This window comes from Poecilia latipinna, unplaced genomic scaffold (assembly GCF_001443285.1).
Source record: "Poecilia latipinna isolate Pla-1442-1.1 unplaced genomic scaffold, P_latipinna-1.0 Scaffold2245, whole genome shotgun sequence".
Lineage (NCBI taxonomy): Eukaryota > Metazoa > Chordata > Actinopteri > Cyprinodontiformes > Poeciliidae > Poecilia > Poecilia latipinna.
In genome coordinates, this window is record NW_015114861.1 from 72,358 (window position 1) to 94,535 (window position 22,178).

Below are 22,178 nucleotides of genomic sequence, written 5' to 3' on the forward strand. Positions count from 1 at the left end.
TTCATTCAGGATTGTGTTGTCTTTGTTCTCCCACTGTGTGGCTCGCGTCCTGTGGGCGCTGGTCGGTGGTAGGTGTTCTCTCTCCCTGCACTTTAGCTGATCTTGGTCAGAAAATCTAAATTGAAGTGTGATCATAGGTAAAACGCCACTGCGCTGCGCTCCTTCTCTTCCTCGTTCTGCGAGTGTGTGTGCATGTTTGTGGATCGGCAGGTAAGAAATTAACGCTCATAAGCTCCAGTTTGTTCCAGTTTTATTTAAAATGGTGACTAATTTTCGCAGGTCCCCCACAGTTGGACCATTGCTGCTCTGCTCTGTCTGCATTGGTCTCCCGGATCTCCGTTTGCTTTCATCTCCCGGATTTCTGCACAATCGTTTTAAAGTTGGACTGCGGCGGCGTCATCCGCCTTCATTGAAGCGGTGTTTGGGGTGTGGCATCGGCGAGCCCATTTCACCTCCTGCTTTGGTGCGGCAAGAGGGCCACGCCTGGTCCTGATGTTTTAACTTGTATTGTCTATCGTTAGTTAATTTCTATTTTGTTTACAGCCCTTTTTGTTTATTTAGTCGGGTTGATATTGTTTTATTTTGAGGTTTAAGATTGTTATATTGGTTAACTGTTTTTGTTTGTTTGCAGTTGCTGAGGTCCGGTGACGGTGTCTTCCTCTTCCGTGTGTTGTGATTCTTGAGTTTGGGTTGTCTCACTGCGTCTGGTGTTAAAGGTTTTGTTTGTTTGTTTGTTTGTTTGGTGGATGTCGTCCCCATAGCGCCCCCTCCGGCCGGTAACCTCAGCTACTGCAGCTCTTCTACTTTCTTTGACTTCCTTTGTTTTTCATTCTTAAACTGGTTTTAAAAAGTGCATTAAAAAAATAATTTAATAAATGGTTTTTATAAACTTTAAACTGTCTCGGATGTTTCAATCCTTCGCATAACCGAAACTGTGTGCCTTAAACAAAAGGTAATATTCTCTGGGTGAAATTCCCAGGGTGGTGGCGTTGAGCAATCTATTAAAACTAAAGTTCCACAAAAATCTGAGTTCCATCTAGTGTTGCCACAATTCTTTCATGCAAGTTTGAGAATTCCTTTACTCTCCTGTGGCAATGATGCGCCTGTGTGGTATAATGTTGCAATTTTGGTTACCAGTTGAACCGAGTCCAACCAGACTATGAGGCAAGAAAACAATCTTGGAGTATTCAGTTAACCTAGCTGTTATGTGTTTGGACGGTGGGAGGAAACTGAAGTATCTGGAGAGGGCCCACATGCAAACTTCATACAGAAAGACCTTGTGCTGCAAGACAACAATACTACCAAAAGTGCCATCGTGCAACCCCTCCCTAACCTTGGCTGATGAGGCAAAAATGGTTCTGGTAACGCATTGAGTTTTGTGTCTGTCATAACACTGTTATGACACACTGTTTGTGTTATGACATAGGGGTGGAGCCAGTAACATGTCAACTTCTAAATAAGGCCAACCAACTACAGGAGTGAGCACCCTTAAAATCTAAAGAGGCCCCAAATTAAACTGTGCTTAGAGCCCATATATCCTTGGACTGGCTCTGTTCTCTAATATAAATGTTTATTAGTCTCTAACATTATCTAATCCCTTAGATTTAGCAGCCTTTTTATGTCTAGATCATTTATTGGTTAAAGCTAACAGGCGTTATATTATGAAAATGGTGTCAAGTTATACAAAAGTTAAAATTGTGAGGGGTAATGTCTGCTTCTGTCAGTATTAAGTGTGAGATTGGCAGGTGCCCAAGAAAACTACATTTCCCAGGGTGCTCCGGTCCAGCGCAGACCTGCCCCCCTTCGTTTGAATGGCAAGTTGTTTGTTTCACTCCGACCAGCTGCTAACTATTCCAGTCCGTGAGCAAACATGGGGAGCAGCGTACCTTAGCGCAAAAAGCTACTGCAGAAATGCTAAAGAGTCTCTTCCGCTTTCATAGGTTTTCTTCAAAATAAAGGTACATTAATAAAGAGCGTGGAATTATGTAGTTATCCAGTCACCAAGTTACTAATGATTGTAATGAAGACAATGTACAACAATTAGGCCACCACTTTATCTAATTGTTTCCATTTTTGTTTTTTTGTTTTTATATACAATTTGTATCATTTGGTCTCGCACTTTGTACTTTATTTTGGTTCAGTTGCTATTGTTTGCGTGGTTTGGATGTTTCAAAAATAGGAATTTCTGTCATACATTAACAGAATGTCATCAGAGGCTTCTTCAGACTTACTGTAATACAGACAGCTATAGGAAAATTTCATATACACAACCATAATTATCTACAACAACTCTTTGATTAAATTTAAATGTATAGGTTACATTTAGTATCCATAATGAAGTTTTTTTTTTTCTAATTAAATATTTTTGAATTAAAATCCAACATGGCTGCTGTCAATAGCATGAAGCTAAAAGTTACAGAAACTAACTTTAAATTTGTACTTTTGATTGTTTCTAATTAAACCAAACATCAATCTGTTTGACTTTTCCCCAACTTTCCGAGTATAGACAGAAAGCACCATAAGAACTTTAACAATTGGGAAACAGTTGAACATTGCATTTTCTAGCAGCAGTTGTAACTGGCTAATTGGCTTACCGCCAGCTTACTTTAAAAACAAATCATAGTTATTACATTATTATGTGATTACAGTGATACTGATATAGCTCCATTTGAATTTAAAAAGTTTTCTTGATTAAAAATTGTATTGTAAAAATTGTAATCTATTCATTTGTGTATTTAAGCCCAGGTAAAACCAGATGCTAACTTTAGCATATATTCTGTTTGAGGGACTGACAAGAATAATATATTTATTGTAAAGTGAATAGTATATTTAGGTACTACATAGCTAATCGGTTTACATAAACAACCCAAAATGATTAATTTGACGTTTTATGACTGAAACGTTTCATTTTTGGGTAATTTAAGCCGCTTTTACTTTGAAAAGCACCGAGCGGAAGTGGTGTGGGGTTCCGCTGTGGGTTTGACATTAGGTCCGGGTTTTACCTCAGCTTTCTTTATTCCACCCTACCTCCCCGTTTCTTTCCCTGTTTAATGCGCCCCAGCCTGCCGTATGTGTCTATTTATTTATTTATGCTTTCTGCCTCACAGTATTTAGTTATTTTGTTTTAAGTTTTAGAGGTTCCTCCAATGAGAAGGCGTAAAAGATGGAGCTTCATATTTTAGAGCACAGCCTGAAAGTGGCAAGTATAGAGAAAGAGGGGATCGAGATTTGCACCCATGGATTAATAAAACTCGCCTTCCTGGCCTCCAAAACAAGGTAGGCAACTTCAGAGTGGTGTTATCCGTGTAAAACTGTTTTCATGTGTGTTTTATGTGCTTTTCCTGCTGCTGCTGATAACCTAGCCAGCAAACACCGGGGGTTGCATCTTAAAGGGTGTTTACTGGAGCTGCAGCTCGCTCCTGGAGTTGTGTTAATGCTCCAAACATGCTGCTTTTAGGTGTTATTGTCAGAGCAGCTCACAGTTTCAGGGCCTGTCCGGCTTGTGGAGGGTTATGACGAAGCTTTGTGGATCGACGCCGGTGTTGGTGTTTATGTTGTTGCTTTCTGGCTTCTGTCAGGGTAATTTTAGCCTGATCTGGCAAAGTTCTGCATGCAGATGAGGGCATTTTAAAGGCGGAAACTTTTAATGTAGAAGATCCGGTCGTCATGGCCGTAAATGGCAGGATGCGGGCCCTGGGTAAAAGCTTGTTTTGGTGCTCTACCCTAGTTGCAACTGGTATACAAATAATGTTATGTTGGCTTTTTATATGTCCAAATAAAGCTTTAAACTCCTTATGCAACCCACCATTACCAAATTATTAGAATCAAATTATGTAAAGTATGTATAGAAATAAAGTGTGCAAGCACAAGTGTTTTTTAAAATAGTATAACCCGAGGTTTTAAAAAAAATCATAAGGCTAAAAATATAGCTTAATGACTTGAAAATTGAATAATAGTCAAAGAAATTGAAATCGTAAAATAGAAAATGAGTACTTTAATTATATTAACCAGTCCAAAAGTGATGATTGTTCAAAAATAATTAATAAAAGAATAACAAGTTTGTCAATAGTAATTCCACAAACTGACTTTCTTCTTTCTTTAAAATGTTCTGTTTCATTCATTGCTAAGCAAGTAAAAAAAAATATCACAATAAGTCAGACTATTTTGGTGAGCATGTCAAGATGCTTGGACATCACTGATTTATCGCATCAGTTTATATATCATATCTTTCTAACATTAACAAGCATTATTGATAAAAAAAATTTTAAACTGAAAAAAATGCAATATTTTGGACTATAGACTTGAACATACTTTTTTTATTAGTATTTAACATTTAAGTCTGTAAATTGTCAATATAAAATTTGTTGTTCTTAAACAACAATATTTTTGATATCTTGTCAAATTGTCTAACAGTTAAATTTGTAAAGGTGATCATTTTCTGACTTTTATTGTATTTCAGGTTTTTAAGGAGTTTGGTTTCCATTAAAAGTTGAACATATTGTTCCTTATTTTTGAAAAAGAAGGCCAACTTTTCTGTCAGTGTATTTAATTATGAACATTTCATTTTTGAAGTAATATGTTTTTCTAGCAAAATTAGGACTATTAGAAGTCACTTAACTGATATTTATTATAATAATTATCATTTGTTGAACCCGCCATGGCATTGCATAACATTTTTAAATTGCCATCTTTTTAGTTATTTTCTGTTAAGATTTTCCCAGGTTTCAATGTAAACAAACCTCAGAAACATTGTGACTAACTTGGTTTTTAATCTGCGCTCTCACAGAATGTTGCAGAAAACTTGTCTAACACCCATTCATGAGAGTAATAGTACTGGTTTTTACTTCTGGTTCTGTTGTGGCTGGTGTCTTGTAATTACCTCTCTGTCCTTCTGTGTGGTGTCCCAGATAAAACTTGGTGCTGCTGTGATTAATCGCTGATAAAACACAATCCCTTAAGGTTAATCTTTACCTGACGGCATCAAAACTGCCTGAAGTTGCATTGTAGCCAAATGCTGTTAGTATTGATTACAGTTTGGGGACCAATAATATCTGAAGATTTATCTTTCTCAGCTGATCTAATCAATCGTCATCTCAAACTACTTATGCTAGCAACATTCTCCAAAGAGCAGTCTGTAAGATCAATCAATCAACCGATAAGACTTTATTTATAGAGCACTTTGTGTGTAATCAAATCTAAGGCAAAGAGCTTTTGTAGAATTTCAAGAAAAAAACAAGAAAAATGGTAAGTTACAGGTGCAGTATGGTAACTTCTATAAAAATGTTTTCTTTATATATTGGTAAAAACTGTCAGCATGTCGTGAGACAGATAATCTGTAAAAACATGGATCCTCTCCACCTCCTCACTGAGCTATTATTACTGTCTGTAGAAATGCACCACTCTTGACCAAAAACAACCAATCAGAGCCAGGAGGAGGGTCTTACCGCTCTCAAACACATGTACCTGCTGCTAAATGTGCTAATGATAGAGAAACAACTTACTGTTACAGAAAAACCATTCCTCTTCCATCATGGTGGCTATGCCAACTAGCCTTAGCGTACCAGAGAGTAAGGGATGAGCAGCGGCACAAAGAAGTGATTGACAGCGCTAAGACCTGCCTCCTGGCTCTGATTGGTTGTTTCTAGATATCACTGGGAGAAGGAAGGGGAGCTCAGTTTTTTTTTTCTTCCACAGATTGTCTCTCATATCAAACTGTTAACATGGTGACAGTTTCAAAAACCTATTGAAATTAATATATTTTAATAAAAGTTATATACTGCAGCCTTAATAAGAGTTTGGAAATATTCATATTTGCTGACTTTTTTCTTTCTCCCATTATTTAAATGTTGTCTTTCTTTCTTTTTTCCCTTCTTTTAACTCTCTTGTATACTTTCTGCCATCCTTCATGTCTTTTTCCTTGGGTCTTATCTTCTCATTGTATCCAACTTTCTTTACTCCCTTCTTCATTGTGTTTCTTATTTTCATATCTATGTCCTTCATCCCTTCCTTGTGTCCAATCTTTCTTTCTTCTGTCTTTCTTTCCACTTTCATAGCAATATTCCCAGTTAAACCCCATAATTAAACCCTCCTTCGTGCCCTATGCTTAATATACGAATACCTATTGGCAATGGTTTTATTGTCAGCTTCCTTGACTTCTGATGTTTCAGACAGGAAGTAAGAAGAAGTGCTTTTGCGTTTTGTTTTTTTTTAAATTGATATTGATTCTCATATTAAGTTACTGCAGTTAAACAGGCCAGGCTGCCTGAAATAAACTGGAAAAACTAACCTTTACAACTTATGATAAACTATAAACAATGACCATTTGTTTTGCAACCATGAGCACTTGATGCTCTCTGGAGGTCATCTTCCAACTTTAATTTCCACTGCATTTGAAATGGTAACCACTACTTTTTGGGAGTTTTCTGAAATGTTTAGTCTTTCCCTTTTATTGTTAGGGTTTTTCACATGATAAAGATACAAACGTCAGTGTATTTTGTTGGGATTTTATGTAATTGACCAGAAGTGTACAACTCTGGTCCTCTGGAGCTTCTTGCTTGCAGCTGGATGCATCCCTGCTCCAACACACCTGAACCAAATGAATGGCTCGTTACCTGATGAGGGAATTGGGCTAATATTACCTGCTAGCTTAACAATTAGCTTCACTTTTGCTGTAAAAATGACCTTTTTTTCTGCATCAAAAGTCCGCCTCATATGCGCATAAGTTAAATTTGCAGTTTGCAAAATCACAAAATCTTAGTATTTTTGGTCTGGTTCCAGTGTTAATGTCTTAGCACTTGTATGTAATAAGACAAAATTAGCAAGCTATAGGAGCGTGTTTTAAATATGGCCTATTATGCTTCCTTGAAGTTAGGATAGATCTATGGCCTATACAAAACATGTTGATTACATTTGTTGTACAAAATAATTCTGCTAATGAGATTTAAGTTCTGCCTATTTTGAGCTCCTTACTGTTACTGGGTGCAACTCAACAACAAAGCACTTTTCCAGCAGCCATTGTACAGCACATTCCGTAGTAAAACTAGTTGGCCAAGAGTACTGAAGCTCTGCTTGGGTTTCTATGTGACGGGCAGCACCTGCTAATTTGTTATGTTACATCTGGAAGGTTTTTGAAATGGCACATTTTCCAGACATCAAAAAACAGATGAGTGTTTTTTATTTGTTTGTTTTTAAGCATTTAGTTTGTTTTTTTTAAGCAGTAGAGACCCAAATGGAAGTATAAAAACACAAAATCAGAATTTTACATAATAGGCCCCCTTTAAGTAAATCATTTTTTGTTGATTTTAAAGCAAATACTAGATCCACTGGGAGATTATTTCACTAAAGCATTGGGAAAAATGTATTTTAAGTGAAATACTCTCCCTGTGGATCTAGTACTTTTTCATCAATATTAAGAAATTATTTACTTGAAACAAGCTCCTATAAATAGCTTAAAAGTTACTTGTTATTGGTGTTTTATTTCAAGTGTACTGAGGTATTTGCACTAGACACTAGACCGAAAACATTTGGTAGGATTTTGTTTTTGCAGTGTGTAAGTTGAAAGATGAGACAAGAACATTTCTTGAACAAAGTCAAGTTCCTCCCATATGAGACTTGATATTTGGGTCCATTTTTTAAGTGATTGCATGCTGCTGGCAGCCATCCAGATAGGATTACATAAGTTCATATAATTTGACTGCAGGGCCCGAGTTTTCATTGGTTCACACTGGATTTTTTTTGTTGTTTTTCCCTGTTGTTCCACTGAGGCACCAATGTTGAAGTGGCTCCTCTCTGATGAGCCTCTTCAAGTGTTTTCTTTCATCTTTAGAGAACATACAGTCTGTTTTTGCAGATATTGATTTGATTTCTTTTCAAATCTGCGGTTAAGAATTGAAAACCCAGTTTGTCTTTTTTTTCTTATTTCTTCTTTGAACCCATTCACAAAATGAAATCTAAAAAGATCATGGAAAAGTCTTTAAGTGCTGCTCTTTCAAAGGAACACAATGGAAACTCGGCAGCAGGTGATTACAGAAAGAAAAAGAAAAGTGCTATGTTTTTCTGCTGCTGTTTACAGCGTCTTATTTTACTCTTAAACAAGCTTCCACTCTGTTCTCTGTTACCTGCTGATCCTCCTAATGCAGGGCTCCTCTTGGCCAAAACCTGAATAAATCTGAGCAGTTCTTCTTCTTCTTGTAGTAATGTTTAGTTTCAAAAGTTTTGCAGCGTTGCCATAAAATATTTGCCCAAACGTTTTGCAATAAAATGACATCAAGAGAACAAGGATTATATTTTCTTTTGTTGGGGGGGAGATGCTATAAACTAGATTTGGACTTTTTTTTGGCTGAAATGATTGTGATGAATCAATTATTGAAATAATTACTAATTTACTAATTCATTTCAGGACTCAAAAAAATTTCAATTTGTTGAAACCAGAGCCATAATTAAGCCAAAAAGGCTTCTGTTGGACACTTGTTGCAGAAAACGTGATTTATTTATTTATTTTTTAATTGCTGTGGGGCACAGAGTGACTGGATATCTTATTGATTTTAATGAGATTTATTGATTCTTTCACTGGATCTACAGAAGAGAACATGAATTTAAATAACAATTTCAACAACACTTTAAATTGTGGAGATTTTCACATATTAACAGTAATTTTGCTGCTACAAATCAAAATTCCCATGAGAAATTTTATATAACGATAAATTGTACATTTTTTTTAATTTTCCCTCAATGTATTGCTTAAATTTTGTTAAAAAAAAAATAAAAAAAAAGAAAGAAATTCTTTCTAAAACCTTCCGTAAAAATATAAATATTATTTAATTTATCCTTAAAGTGAATCCAGTTTAGTGAGCAAAGACCAACCTTATTTAGTGGGAGTGATGTAGAGTATGATTATTTGTTTGTTAAAAACTGGTGAAAGCTTCCTGAATCTTTTGCCAGATTCAGGGAAAGATTCTGAAAAGCGTGTTGAAAATCTCCATGAGATAAATGTTTGATCTGGACTCTGGCTCGGTATCGTCCCGGCCGCTGACGAGTTCAGAGCAGCTCCTGGAAGATAAAGATCCTGATTACGGTCAGGCGCTTGCAGCCTGACTCCAAATGAATGTCAGCACCTCTGCAGAATCAGCAAATCACTCGATACGACTTAACAGCTTCAACAGAGGAATGTGTCCTCAATTTGTTTCTCCCAGAAAGACCTGAAATAATACAGAAATCCATGCTTTAGTTACTTTTATGACAGAATTTTATAATTTTTTAATAAAATTTATTTTTATATGTTTTTTAAAATATGTTTTAAATATAAAAAAAATATTTGCATTATTTTATGTACAGTATAATAAATAAAATTAGATTTATTTTTTTATAAATAAACTAACAATGTATATCTCACAGAAGTGATGACTGAAGTAAAAGCCACTTTTTGAAAATAATTTTTCATTTGTAATTTTATTTAAAAAAATAGAAAAAATAAAAAATAAACAAAAACAATATTAAAATCTGCTTAAGAGGCACCTGAAGGTACTGCATTTAGAAGTACTTTCCTTTTCTGTCTTAAATTAAACCATCCAAGTTGTTTTTTTGCTGTTTTTGTTTTTTAAAGTTTTTAAAAAAAATCCTCATTATATACTCGTGATGATTAAACTCTGTTTTAATCACTGTTCTCCACGATGCTGTAATTTAACCCAGAGCTGTGAATCGTGTGTGTTTGGGGATCATTTAAAGCCTGCATGTGAAGTTCCTAACATGCTCACAGAGTGAGGCTTATGCCAGCCAGACGTGCAGCGGCCGCTTCCTCCTGAAGGCGAATGTTCAGCGTCTCTGCAGTGGTTCTCCTGTCTCGTGTTAATCTGAATGCAGTCATGTCAAAGAGTAAACAAAGTCATTAAACAGAGCTTGCATTAATATGATAAAAGGAGAACGAATCTACCCAGACCAGAGGGACGACGCTCGGTCCTCGTCATCTTTAATGTCCCCGTTCGACAAAACAAGCCGTAAATCAGGGTGACGTGTGACAGCTCGTCTAATTCAAGAAGGAAATCAGCTTTTGTTCACAGGCAGAGCTGTTAGAGCCTCTGTGTTGATGTCTTTCTGTTCCTTCACACCGTTCAGACAAATATAAAGTGTAAATATTGAGCGGCAGGCCGGCGAGCAGCGAGGTTATCACCAGACTCATGTTGATGCTGTTTCCCTGTCTGTTCAAGGACATGATGGAAAATCTCTGCTTCTGCTGAAACATGGGTTAAAGTGAACAAAGTGCACTGAAAACAGCTTGTTTGTCACTTAGTCTTTATTGATTTTACATTGTTTTAACACAGAAAACATGGGGCACATTCAACTACTTGCTGGGTAACATTTACCTCAGTTATTATTTAATAAAAATTCTCCATTTTACCCATTTTCTGTCCATTTGTGTAGTTTGTAGTTTCAATTATAAACATTTTCTCCGCTATTGCAGTCTATTGGTTCCTTCATTTTCTCCAGTTCCTCATCATTGCTTTCTTTACCTCCTACACTAATATTACACTAATTAGATTATCTCACTAAGATTTAAACAACAGCTGTAAGCTCAGCTGGTGGTGAAGTCTAAAAAACTTAAACTACTCAAACCAAGATTGTTTTACCTCAATTATCATTTTCTGTTTGACCTGTTCAGTTCTTCAGAACAATGCCCCATTGAGCCATCTATTATTATATTTATAACCAGGATGTTAACATTCACTCCCTGAGAACCATTGGTTCGACCTCATTTGTTAAGCCAAAAAAGAAAATTGATTAAATGATCAAATTTATGTATTAAAAGCTTTGCCTTTTTTGTTGGGGACGCCTTGCATCTTTTTAGGTTAACTTCCCAGCTTATCTAATTCCTTTATGAATACTTAAAACAGCTGAAGCAGCTCTAAGTGTTATAATAATATTTACCGGGGTTCTTTTTGGGGGTTTTTCTGTTTCAGATGCAAGTTCTTCAGTTTGACGGAGACTCCAGAGGACTACACTATCATCGTGGACGAGGAAGGATTTAAAGGTGGGCCTCTGTCTCTAAGAAAGTTGCCTTGGTAACCGTGGATGGGGATCGTGTTGTATTTTCTCTAATCGCGTCCAGCGGCGGCGACTTCGGCTGCCACTGTTTGAGCACACTCTGTCGTTATAGATACGAGGCCAATTGGCCAGCCGCCGTTCTTTGCGGCCGGCTGAGTGAACGAACCCGTGTCATTATGCCGCCGTTTCCACAGTGACCCTCCTCAGTTACTCTGGAGACACATGCTGTGTGTTGCATAACTGCTGCAGGTATTTTACACTGATAAGTGTGTGTGTGTGTGTGTGTGTGTGTGTGTTTTGTTGGACTAAGAAACGGGGTGAAACTCAAGCAAGCCGTGTCGGATGACATCAAGTAAACAGAACACACGGTTCTGACCGGACCCTGACAGAACGCTGCCAGTGGTTACAACCAAGAGCTTTTTGTGATTTTTACTTTTTTTTTCTTCTTCTTTTTTTTTTTATTGTTGTGTTTAAAGCTGCAATTAAGGATTTTATAAGTAATCAATGATTCTGTCGATTATTCTGATGATTAATTGAATAATCGGATTAATAAAAAAAAGTGGTGCATTTTGCAGATTTTCCATTTAACTGTTTAAGTTTTTTTATGCGAAATGAGAAATACGCAAAAATATGAAGATAAAATGACTGAATTCCTTTTTTGAATAATAAACATTTTACCACCTATGATGCAGTTACAGCATTTTCTTAGTGAACGTTTGATCATTTGTAGCAGAGGATGCAGCTAAAAAAATATTCAACATGTGAAAAGACCAGACCTTTCTGCTTGACTTAACATAACGACTGGTCTATTGATTAATTTTTGAATTATTTTATCAAATTTGCGAGAACTATGTAAATATGTTTTTGCCAAGTTGAAGAAGTTTATATATATATATATATATCTTAACTGCAAAATGTGTATATTTTTGTACAGTTTTGGCTTAATTGCCGCTCTCAGAATGTTTTCTTTCAGCAAACATTTCCTTTTTTGAATCTGAATACTGCAGTTAATCCTTAATCAATTACTAAATTAGTTTACAATTATTTAAAAAAACAATCATAATCAATACGATTAATCGTTTCAGCCCTACTTGTTTCTTGAAATGATCAAGCTCCACTCAAATCTTTGTGACTTTGAATGAAATTAGATATTTATAAAACATTTATTAAAGAAGTGATTTAAAAAGTAAAACTTGTATTAAAAAGCTGATTTCTGCACCAGTGTGGCCAGAGATCCAAAATAAAACAATTATTTCCTCTGTCTGGATGCTGTGCAGCCGGAGGGATTTTTGCTCTTTCTTTTTTCTCTTTTACTTTCGGACACTTGTTATATGATGCAACCGTGGCAACAAGATGTTTTTAACAACCGGGAGCAGCTGGTGAACTTCTTGAAGCTCAAATAACACCTGAACTTTGACCCCAAATCCCAGAGGAGTTAAAAAAGGAGGCTTCATGGATGCAGAGCAGGACCAAAGAGTTGAGAGAGAAGGAGGATGTTCTCACCATGCCCCTGACTCCGTCTTTCTAAACAAAAGGCCAGACAGAGATTTTAAAGAGGAGTGGCAAAAGCAAATGAGGTGGATTAGCAGCGCTTGGTGTCATCCAGAGCATGTTGCTGTGGAAATATCGTCTTCTCTGCCTTGAAATTGAGCTGTTAGCATGTCATCCAGCAACAGTCTTTAGGCAGAGGCTTCTTCAGATTCATTGCAAGACTGACGGCTACTGGAGATCCTTCTTGGCCGCAGCATCACCAACCGCAACAACTCTTTGAAGATATTTGGATCATTAAATAATTCCTTCTGGAATTATCTTTGAATTTGAATTGAAATGAATTTTCTCTTAATCAGCTCTGACTCGTGACTTTCCTGTTTAAGTACAGAAAATCTGTAAAAAAAACATTATCTTTTTGATTTAGCATTTATGTGTTGTCAGTAAGAAGACACTGTCCATTCACTGGTGATCCAAACACATTATCCACATATGACAATGCATTTTACTTCAAAAGCTCATTTTGTGTTGGTAAAATGTGTTTTTAAAGTATTCGTCTGCTTTGAGAAACAATAGATGGTTTTAGTAACATATAAGGATTTATGAGTTTTTATTGTGTGCAGGTGATTTCTCACCTGTTAGAAATGGACTCAATTGGAAAATTGCAACTTTTGCTACCTTTTCAACTGGTGCATTTCACTTTCACAGGGCACTGCGACGGTATATTAGGGCCATTCTATGTAGGGAGAAAAAAAGAGTATATTTCTAACAAAACTAGAAACAAGGACATTTCTGAACTTCTGAGCTTTAAAAGTCTACTTTTGAAACCGAGAAATTTCTGAGTTTTTTCTAGAAAATCTTTGACGTTTCAAACACAGAACTTTCCAAGCTTTTTTCTAGAAAATTTCCAAGTTGTTTTTTTAACGGAAATTTACTCTTCCCTTTATTGTCTGCATTGACCCTAAAACTTGTCGTACTACACTTTAAAAAAAAAAGAAAAAACATGTTCCCCTCCTCGCCTATGGGGCGGTGCACCAAGAACCACTGAAGGAAACGTCAAAAACCTCTAAAGAAGACACTGAGCACTACGTCCTTCTTCATAAAAAGCAAACAAAAAGGAGTGGCATCAGATTATAGCAGCTGTTGGATTTCTCTTTTGTGTCAGGCTAAAAGAACACAACCCATTTCTCCCGCTAGCTCTAAACTCGTTCGTCTGTTTTGATTGGATTTACCCAGAATGCCCTGCACTCTAGCCTGCTTCCTGCTTTTGGAGTGGTGTCCATGCCCAGGATAGTTGTTTGAAAACGTCAGACTCCAGTTGCTTCCACAGAAAGGATGAATAAAAACTCTTTCCCCCTCTTCCTCAGAGCTGCCTCAGTCAAATCTCATCAGTGTTGCCGATTCAACATGGCTGGCGCTCAATGTGGTTTCCGGCGGCGGCAACGCTTCCAGCTCACAGCCTATCGGCGTCACCAAAATCGCCAAATCAGTCATCGCGCCACTGGCCGACCACAACATCTCTGTTTTCATGCTGTCAACGTATCAGACCGACTTCATCCTGGTGAGTGTCCTTTCTGACCGTCATAGTGCCGTTTCTTTTATTTAAGGGAAGTCAGACTCCATCAGAATGTTTTAAAGCGATGCTGATCTGTTGTTCCTCCGGCTCTATGAAGGGATGTTCAAGTTTTTATTCGTACTTTTGCTTCTTTCTCACTCATTGCCGTCATGTTGGTTATGTAGAAAATGAGAATATAGAGGGGCCCAACATATTAGAGCTGCAGTGGAAGGAATTTACTTTGGAAACAGAATATGGAAGATTTATGAATTTTGAAGAAACTCTCTGAGAATTTGTCTCTGATATTAATAAAAAAAATTCATTTTTTTTGTAGAGAAGTTTGTTTTGATGTGTAGTCAGAAATAAGTTTGGGTTTGATGTGATTCACTGAAACAAACTTTTCATCATTTTCATAAATATAACTTGTTTCAATTGTTTATGTCCAGATTTACAGCGTCTGGTTTCTTCTGGTGCAGAATTATGACATGTCTCACATCTATGATGTAACAGTCGAATAAGATGCGACATGAGCATTTATGCTCCAGACCCTTTGAAAACTATCGGATATTTATCCGATGTACTTCCACATATGGAAGTGGAACAAATCGGTTTTTTTTGTTTGTTTTTTTTGTCTGTTTTAAAAGATCGGAATTGGGCCGTTCAGGTGAGAGTTGAATATGGGTCACATTTACCTTCTGTGTGAATGTCGGCATCGTCTCCCTCTACAGTGATTGATGTATCCAAGCATACTCACAAAGTTTAGTGGAAGGAAAAAGTGCTTGAAAGGACTGGAATTAATCTAGAATTACTGTTTCTAGATTAACTTTTGATGCTGTTTTACTTTGAAATGCGTCTTTATTGCAGGTAAATTAAAAATGTTTAATTATCCACAGAACCAGCTGTGATGTCATCCCTCTCAGCCACTAGTTTGGAGACATTAAAGGAAACGTTTGGATGTGATTAAGCTGATGATGATGATGATGATGATGATGATGATGATTTTGATTTAAACTGAACAGGTTGCCATCACGTCATTCATGCTGGCATAAAGCTGGTTAGCTTTACAGCCTGCTGTAACTGTTGCATTATTTGTCTGTTATGCAACCACTGGCAGGCTGTTGTTTACATCCACAGAGCCCGCATGAAAAAGGCAATAACAGTGGATGAGATGAGCCGATGACTGACTGTCTGATTTTTAAATTGGAAGGAAATCCTCTGGAGTATCCAGAGGGACTCTTTGTTTTTACTGCCTCAGTCCTGTGGAAAAACAAGGTCTGCTGACCCACTGCAGCTTCTGTTTTTTTTTTTTTTTAAATGGGGGGAAAATAATGGCTGTGTGCGTTGATAATCTGTTACATAAAGAGGATCAGCAGCTCAGCTTCTTGGAAACCAAGGTACCGAACTCAGACCTGCTTCCTGTCTCCACTCTGCCTGCTTTACATAAAACAGACAAATGTTTACCGCAACGTTCCCCACATCAACTCCTTAACGTCTGACATTGATTTACTGTAGATTTCCAACCAAATCTTTATGGAAGCCAAAAAACAAATCGGATTAAAATCTGTTTTCACTGTTATGTTGCTTCGTGTTAAGATTATTATTCAAATATAACCTAAAATGTCCCTACTGGATGTGATTGCATCATTTCATCTAGGAATAAATGAAAATTAAGTATAGAAAAGTCTTTGATATATTTCTTATTCTATAATCTGAAACAAAAGTAGATTTTTATATTGATTTATATGCATGAGATGGAAGAAGTTGGCCTGAGCTATGAATATTAAAGAAATTTTTACTCTGAATTACATTCAATCCCCTTTTTATTTGGGTTTCTAATCCTCATTTGGACCCTCAGACAGATTGTAAATCCTAATCAGACTAAAATATTTCTACTGAATCTGAATTAGCCTCATTAATTTAAATATTTCTGCTTTATTGTTTGTGAAAATATAAGAAAACATGCCAGCCTTTCATACACACAGAAAAACTAGGTATTCTAATGTTTTTTGTGACTAAAGCATATTTAAATGCATTTCTATTGCTTTTTGAGGATAACTGATTATGAGCTAAAACATTATATATTGGAACATAATAAACAATTATTCTGTTTTTTCCTGTTTTTAATTACACATTTTATGGAGAAAATATTTAGTTTGTGAGTGCATTTGCAAGCGGCAAGTTAAAAAAAAAAACAAAAACATATGTTTTCAGAAGCTGTAAAGCTGGAAACCAGTGAGAAGCCTTTAGTTACATTAAGACTTGGTTAAAATGATTTAATCAAGTTAATTGCAGGATCTGTAATTAAACTGCAATTTAATAGAGAATTGTATACTGTCAAAATAAGCAACATTTTCAATTTAAAAACTCATTTTTGCTGCTAAATTATTGAATAAATAGACATATTAGCTCAACAACAAACACATTTGTTTTTAACCTGTTATTTAGTTTATCCAACCATCAGTTTGGTGTAAAGAGTTTCAGGATCTCCTGGTCATTCATGGAAGTTTAGAAACGTGGACGCTGACATTAGCATTAGTCTGTGCTGCTGATACCTAGTTAGCACTGAGATGCTATTTTAGGCTAGAATAGCTTCGCTGTTTAGCTAACTCATTTTAGCACAACTAGAACAACAGCATTGTGTATTTTCATCCGTCATAAAGCAGTTAATTCTTCTTTGTGACGCAGAAATGAACTCGGGCAGAAGCGGCTTTGTCGCCATTTGTGGACATAGCTTGTGCATCTGATTTACGGGCGTAGCAGAAACGTGAATACAAAAGTTACAGTAACATTTTGTAGGCATTAAAATTTAATTAATTTATCAAAGTTAAAGCTTTAATGTCCTTGATTTAGTTTAAATCAATTCCATTAGGTTTTTTGGGGTTGATTGAAAATTATCTCAAACATTAGACATTGGAACATTTTTAATAGAGAAGAGTACTTTTTTGTTTATTTTATTTCTTTTTTATAAACATACTTTTCTGGAAAGAATATTTAGCTTTTGAGCTTTTGTAAGCACAGTTTCCAAGTGAAGGGTGAGTTAAAGAAAATTAAGTTTTCAGGACCTTTAATCTTCACCCCTTAACCTTAAGTCAAACTAAAGTTTTTGCAACTTTTTCTCTGAATTTCTTTGATGTTTTTATTTCCCCCCCCCCCATCAGGTCCGAGAGCGCGACCTGCCGATGGTCATGCACACCCTGTCTTCCGAGTTCACGTTGTTCCGGGTTGTCAATGGAGAAACAGTCGCCGCACACAATCTGGGAATCTCCAACGGATTTGTGAAGCCAAAACTTGGTAGTTATTTTTTTTATTAGTAATTTTTTTTTAAGCTGATCTCACCTAACCACTGATGTTTTGTCGTGTGTTAGTGCCCCGCCCCATCATTCACCCTCTGTCCAGCCCCAGCAACATGTTCTGTGTGACCAGCTTGGACCCAGACACACTGCCCTCCGTCGCCACGCTGCTCATGGATGTCATGTTCTATTCTGGAGGGTAAGACACTCACTACGCCATGGCCTCAACGTATCCCGAAAGGGTTCAACTCTGAAGCTGATCAGGAAGAGAAGCTGTTTTCTGGAGCTCAGTCTAAACAGGAAGCTAACATGTTGCTGCTTTTAGAACCAAAAGGAAAAATCTTTTAGTCGTTTGACCAAATCTGATAATAGATTGCCTGAATAAAACAATAAAATAGATTAATAAGTGACTAAATCCACATTCTCCTTTTCCAAGCAGATAAACTAAGAGAAAAAACAACCACACATTTAAATTTCCTGCTTTGACTCTCAAATTTTCTCTATTGCAGTGAAACACCAGGTGCCTGAAATAGTTTCTATATAGACATATTTGATCAAATATCTGTAAAATCTAAAGATATTAGTATACTTGTGAAGTATTATAGTCACAATAAAAAAGAAAGTACACCTTCTTTCACTGAATCCATCTAATTATAATAAAAAGTTATACATATTACTATTGCAATTTTATGATTACAAAGTGATATAGTTTTCTTTTGGATGTGTGCTTTAAAATTAATACTATATACTATAAATTAATACTATATATATATATATATATATATATATATATATATATATATATATATATATATATTTATATATAAAATGCATATATAAACACTATGCATTTTATAGTGTTTATATATATATATATATATATATATATATATAAACACTATAAAATACATCTGAAAATATAAAATTGATGGCAACAAGTATGGTTTTATGGATCTGCTTTATCTTATTCACCTATCAAAGCTCCAGCACATCTGTTTTACTTCTTTATGAACCGTACAATGGCACTGGAAAAGACAAGCGTTTAGTTGTCGAATTATTAACCAGAAACCACTTTCTTCATTCTTTCTGGTTTGTGCAGGAGGCTCTACTTCTGCTTTTCAAAGATGTACGGTTTACAGTTGCGCGTCTATTTGCAAGGTTAAACGTTGAGTTTAGACTCAACGTTGTCACTTTATTTTAATTTAAAGTGAAAAGACACCATAAAATGGCTCCTTCTGAAAATAGGCAGAACTGATCAGACTAAAATCTGATTATATAAGAATGAGTTGGTGCAATGAAATGTAATATGTTTTGTATGGGTCGTAGACCTCAGGTTACCTTTAGGCATGAAAACGAGCTGGATGTGACCATAAGAGACGTTGAGTTCCTGAAGGTTTCAGTTTCTTCCCCAGGTCAAAAGAGGTCGGGGCGTCCGGCGAGGACTCCAGTCATATCCGCTTCTTCTCCTTCTCGCTGATCGAGGGCTACATCTCTCTGGTCATGGACGAACAGACGGCTCAGAGGTGAGCACAAATAAAACTTAATTATCTTTCTTTTTCCCTGAAAATCCCACTCGTTTCCTCAAGATGTTGTTTTTCTCTGCTAAAGGGGTCGTTACTTTTATGTCGGGGGAATAAATTCATGATTGCTATTTGAGGGGGTGATTAGCTTGTTGCTAAGCAATAACGAACCTCTTGGGTGGATGCGGTGTACTTAAATCACAGTGGGTGTCGTTCTGACTCATTCCTTCTCCACCGAGTCCCCCATTTTCTCTCCATGAACTCCCTCATTAAGCTTGGAGCCCATGCAGAAAAGCATCCGGCTTCATGTTCCACCTCGTCCCTAACGGCCTAATCAAAGCCCGGCCATTCAGAACCAGAAGTGGACATGTCATTGATGCCTTAACTGAAATCATAACAAAAAAATCATTTAAAAAATATGAATCAAACCTTTGGTTTCAGGTTTCTGTAGCATGTAGGTCAGAATTGTCCCCATGTTTTCTGTAATGTTGTGCCTTAAAGGGACAGGGGACCTATTTGTCTTCACTTTGCAGTTTCCTGGGTTTAACGAGCTGAAGAATCTACCTGTTCTTATTCTCATTTCTATTTTAACCACTGAATATCTTCAATTTACCTTATTTATTTGTGAAACAAACCAAAAGTAAAAAAATAAATAAATAAATGCTTGGATAATTAATCAATAGTTGAATATATTTTATTTGATGGAATAATGAATATTAATGATGGTACAATGGTACAATATTAATAATGTAAATACACCGGATTTAACAAGATGCTCATTTCCATTCACAGTCCCATGAAACAAACATGCCATACAAATAACATTAACACATAAAATTACATAAATGTTTTTAAGTTTATTCCCTGTCTCATAGGGAATGGAGTTTCTGGATAATCAGTTGTTCATCAATCTATCCATTTTTTTTCTAATCTATCACCCCTCTTGTATTTTTCATTACTTGCAGATTTCTTATTCAGCACCTGGCCATTTACTATTTATAGTAAATGTTACATAAGCTAAGTAACTCAACCTCTTATTAAAAAAACTATATCCAATAAACCAACAGGTTTTGTCCTGAATGCTGTGGATTATATAGATTTTTTTTCCTTCAGATTTAGGAGATCAAACATCACTTGTGTGGCGTCGCTGTTCTCAAAAAAATCTCTTCCCCAGCCAGCGTTTAGTCTCCATGGCAACCAACAACCATACTTTTCTACGAGTGGTGTTTTGTAGAGACGACATTGAAACATCGCAGCTTCACTTTATTGTAGAAAGTTCCTAGATGAGGGAAAAATACATGAAGTTACAGAAAATATTCCAAAGAAACCACATTTACCACCTGACATGTTTCGTCTTCATGATTTCATCTCACTTACATATCTCAGATTTGATACCACAAAGAATAAATACAAAATGTAGTTTAATTTATTAAGGAAAAAAAAAGTTATTTAAATGTTAAGTCTCCTAAACCTAACAACTGGTTGTGGTGTGTCTCCATAGCAACAACATCCATCAGGGCTTCGTGTTGTCAGTCTGGTTGTATTTAAGTAATTTCTTGTTTCTACAATTATCATAGTTAGCTGTGGATAGTAAAAAGCATGATAATTATGCTTTGAATGAATACATTATTCAAAATGGCTTTGTGTATTTAGTCATTATTTTGTCTAAAATGTCTATGGGGTCAGGTTTTTAACTGATTTTAGTGATGTTTAAATCTGGATTTTTTTTTCAGTTTTAATCTGTCATTTCTTCTCTTCCAGGTTTCCAAACAACGTTCTCTTCACCAGCGCCTCTGGTGAGCTCTGGAAAATGGTTCGAATTGGAGGACAACCTTTAGGCTTCGGTGAGTTCCTGCTGTTTTATTTTGAAGGAGTAGTCGACTTCCTGTAGCTCTTCTTAGTCTGAGAGCTACAGGAAGCTTCAATGGCTCCTAAAATTTAATATCCAATTAATCGGTTATTCTGGATGATTACTTGGATAAAGAAATTTAATTACATAAATAATTTTTTTGATATGTTCCTTAAATGAAAGTTGGGGATCAGTTGTGGATTATGGATTATCCACTGTAATATTTGCTTCTGGTTTTGTATTTTTGCACTTAGAAAACAATGCAAACCGTTTTTGTCAATGTTGAGATGAAGAGTTGATTTTTTTTTTCTGACGTGTTTTGCAGATGAATGCGGCATCGTGGCTCAAATATCAGAACCTCTGGCAACAGCTGACATTCCTGCTTACTACATTAGTACCTTCAAGTTTGACCATGCTCTGGTAGGAAAACCTTAGTAGTCAGTATCTTATATGCAGTAGACAAACACAATGCTTAGCTTTTGGTCGCTAGATGCTGTCTGTTTATAATGGTAAAATTTTCAGCTGAGTGCAGCAGTCTGCCTCTCCTCATTTATCTGTTCAGTCGTTTTATCATCTCTGCTTTCTTACTACCAGACCGTGTGAACTAAGTAACCTTATCTACTAAAACAAAATTTCTTGTTGCCGCTTCTCTTCCAGGTCCCGGAAGAGAACATCCAAAGCGTGATCAGAGCTCTGCGGACCGAGAGCACAGCGCAGTGAACGACCTTGTTTTGTTTAGTTTTTTTGTTGTTTTTCCAGTCATTTCGTTCAAACGTTTATCATTGCCCAAAAAGTGCCAAGAGTGGGTTGCTGTGGATCAGCTCAGAGAAGAAGGAGGCTTCTGCTGCCATCACTGTTGTTTTTCTCCCTGGAGCCCCCTGCTGGCCGCCGGCCGCCACTGCTTTAGTTTGCTACACTTGATGTTTCTTTACCTCTAAAAGCTGCTTCCTCCCACCAGCACCATACTGTAAAACCTACTTCAATCCTCTCAAGGAAGAATGACGAATGTACTCCAAATCAAAGAAATATTCAGTAAGCTCTCCATCTCTCCCCTCCCCCATCGTTTTCTCAGTGCCAATGTGCTTGAACGCCGAACCCGATGCCTTGTCTGACCGCTGCACATTTGCAGTGAAGGAGGCGGTTTCATAGTTAGACTTTTCATTTTATCTTTTAGTCCATGTTAAACTGAACCAGCAATGACCTGACCCAGTGCTTCACACCTTTTGGTTATTATGGGAAGTCTGGTCTGGCGACACATGAAGGAAATCTTAAGATGTGCTTTGAGATGTTTGGTGAATTCACACTGTGAGCAGCCTGGCTGATTTTAGAACTGACTCGAATTTAGCATTAATTACTCTTCATAATCTAATAAATCAGTACTTAAAATTGGAACCTAAAAGATTTGATTTCAGGTGTATATGGAAAACTTTAAAGACACT

The 22,178-nt window shown here is 36.4% G+C and overlaps 1 protein-coding gene across 1 annotated transcript; it reads left to right on the forward strand.

The window, feature by feature from the left end:
* The first annotated feature begins 2,964 nt into the window (after window positions 1-2,964).
* castor2 (cytosolic arginine sensor for mTORC1 subunit 2) lies at window positions 2,965-22,134 on the forward strand. Its single transcript, XM_015018196.1, has 9 exons — window positions 2,965-3,276; window positions 10,953-11,023; window positions 13,893-14,086; window positions 17,239-17,371; window positions 17,446-17,569; window positions 18,783-18,893; window positions 20,652-20,734; window positions 21,065-21,159; window positions 21,397-22,134. Exons 1-9 carry the CDS (start codon window positions 3,164-3,166, stop codon window positions 21,457-21,459), a joined length of 987 nt encoding a protein of 328 aa, XP_014873682.1. The 5' UTR covers window positions 2,965-3,163; the 3' UTR covers window positions 21,460-22,134.
* Window positions 22,135-22,178: the final 44 nt, after the last annotated feature.

Bases quoted from the DNA above. Each gene is read 5' to 3' on its own strand.
- castor2 (XM_015018196.1), top strand. From the start codon at position 3,164: ATGGAGCTTCATATTTTAGAGCACAGCCTGAAAGTGGCAAGTATAGAG. The intron at 11,024-13,892 runs GTGGGCCTCTGT...CCTCTTCCTCAG, and splicing joins GGACGAGGAAGGATTTAAAG to AGCTGCCTCAGTCAAATCTC. The intron at 17,372-17,445 runs GTAGTTATTTTT...GTCGTGTGTTAG, and splicing joins ATTTGTGAAGCCAAAACTTG to TGCCCCGCCCCATCATTCAC.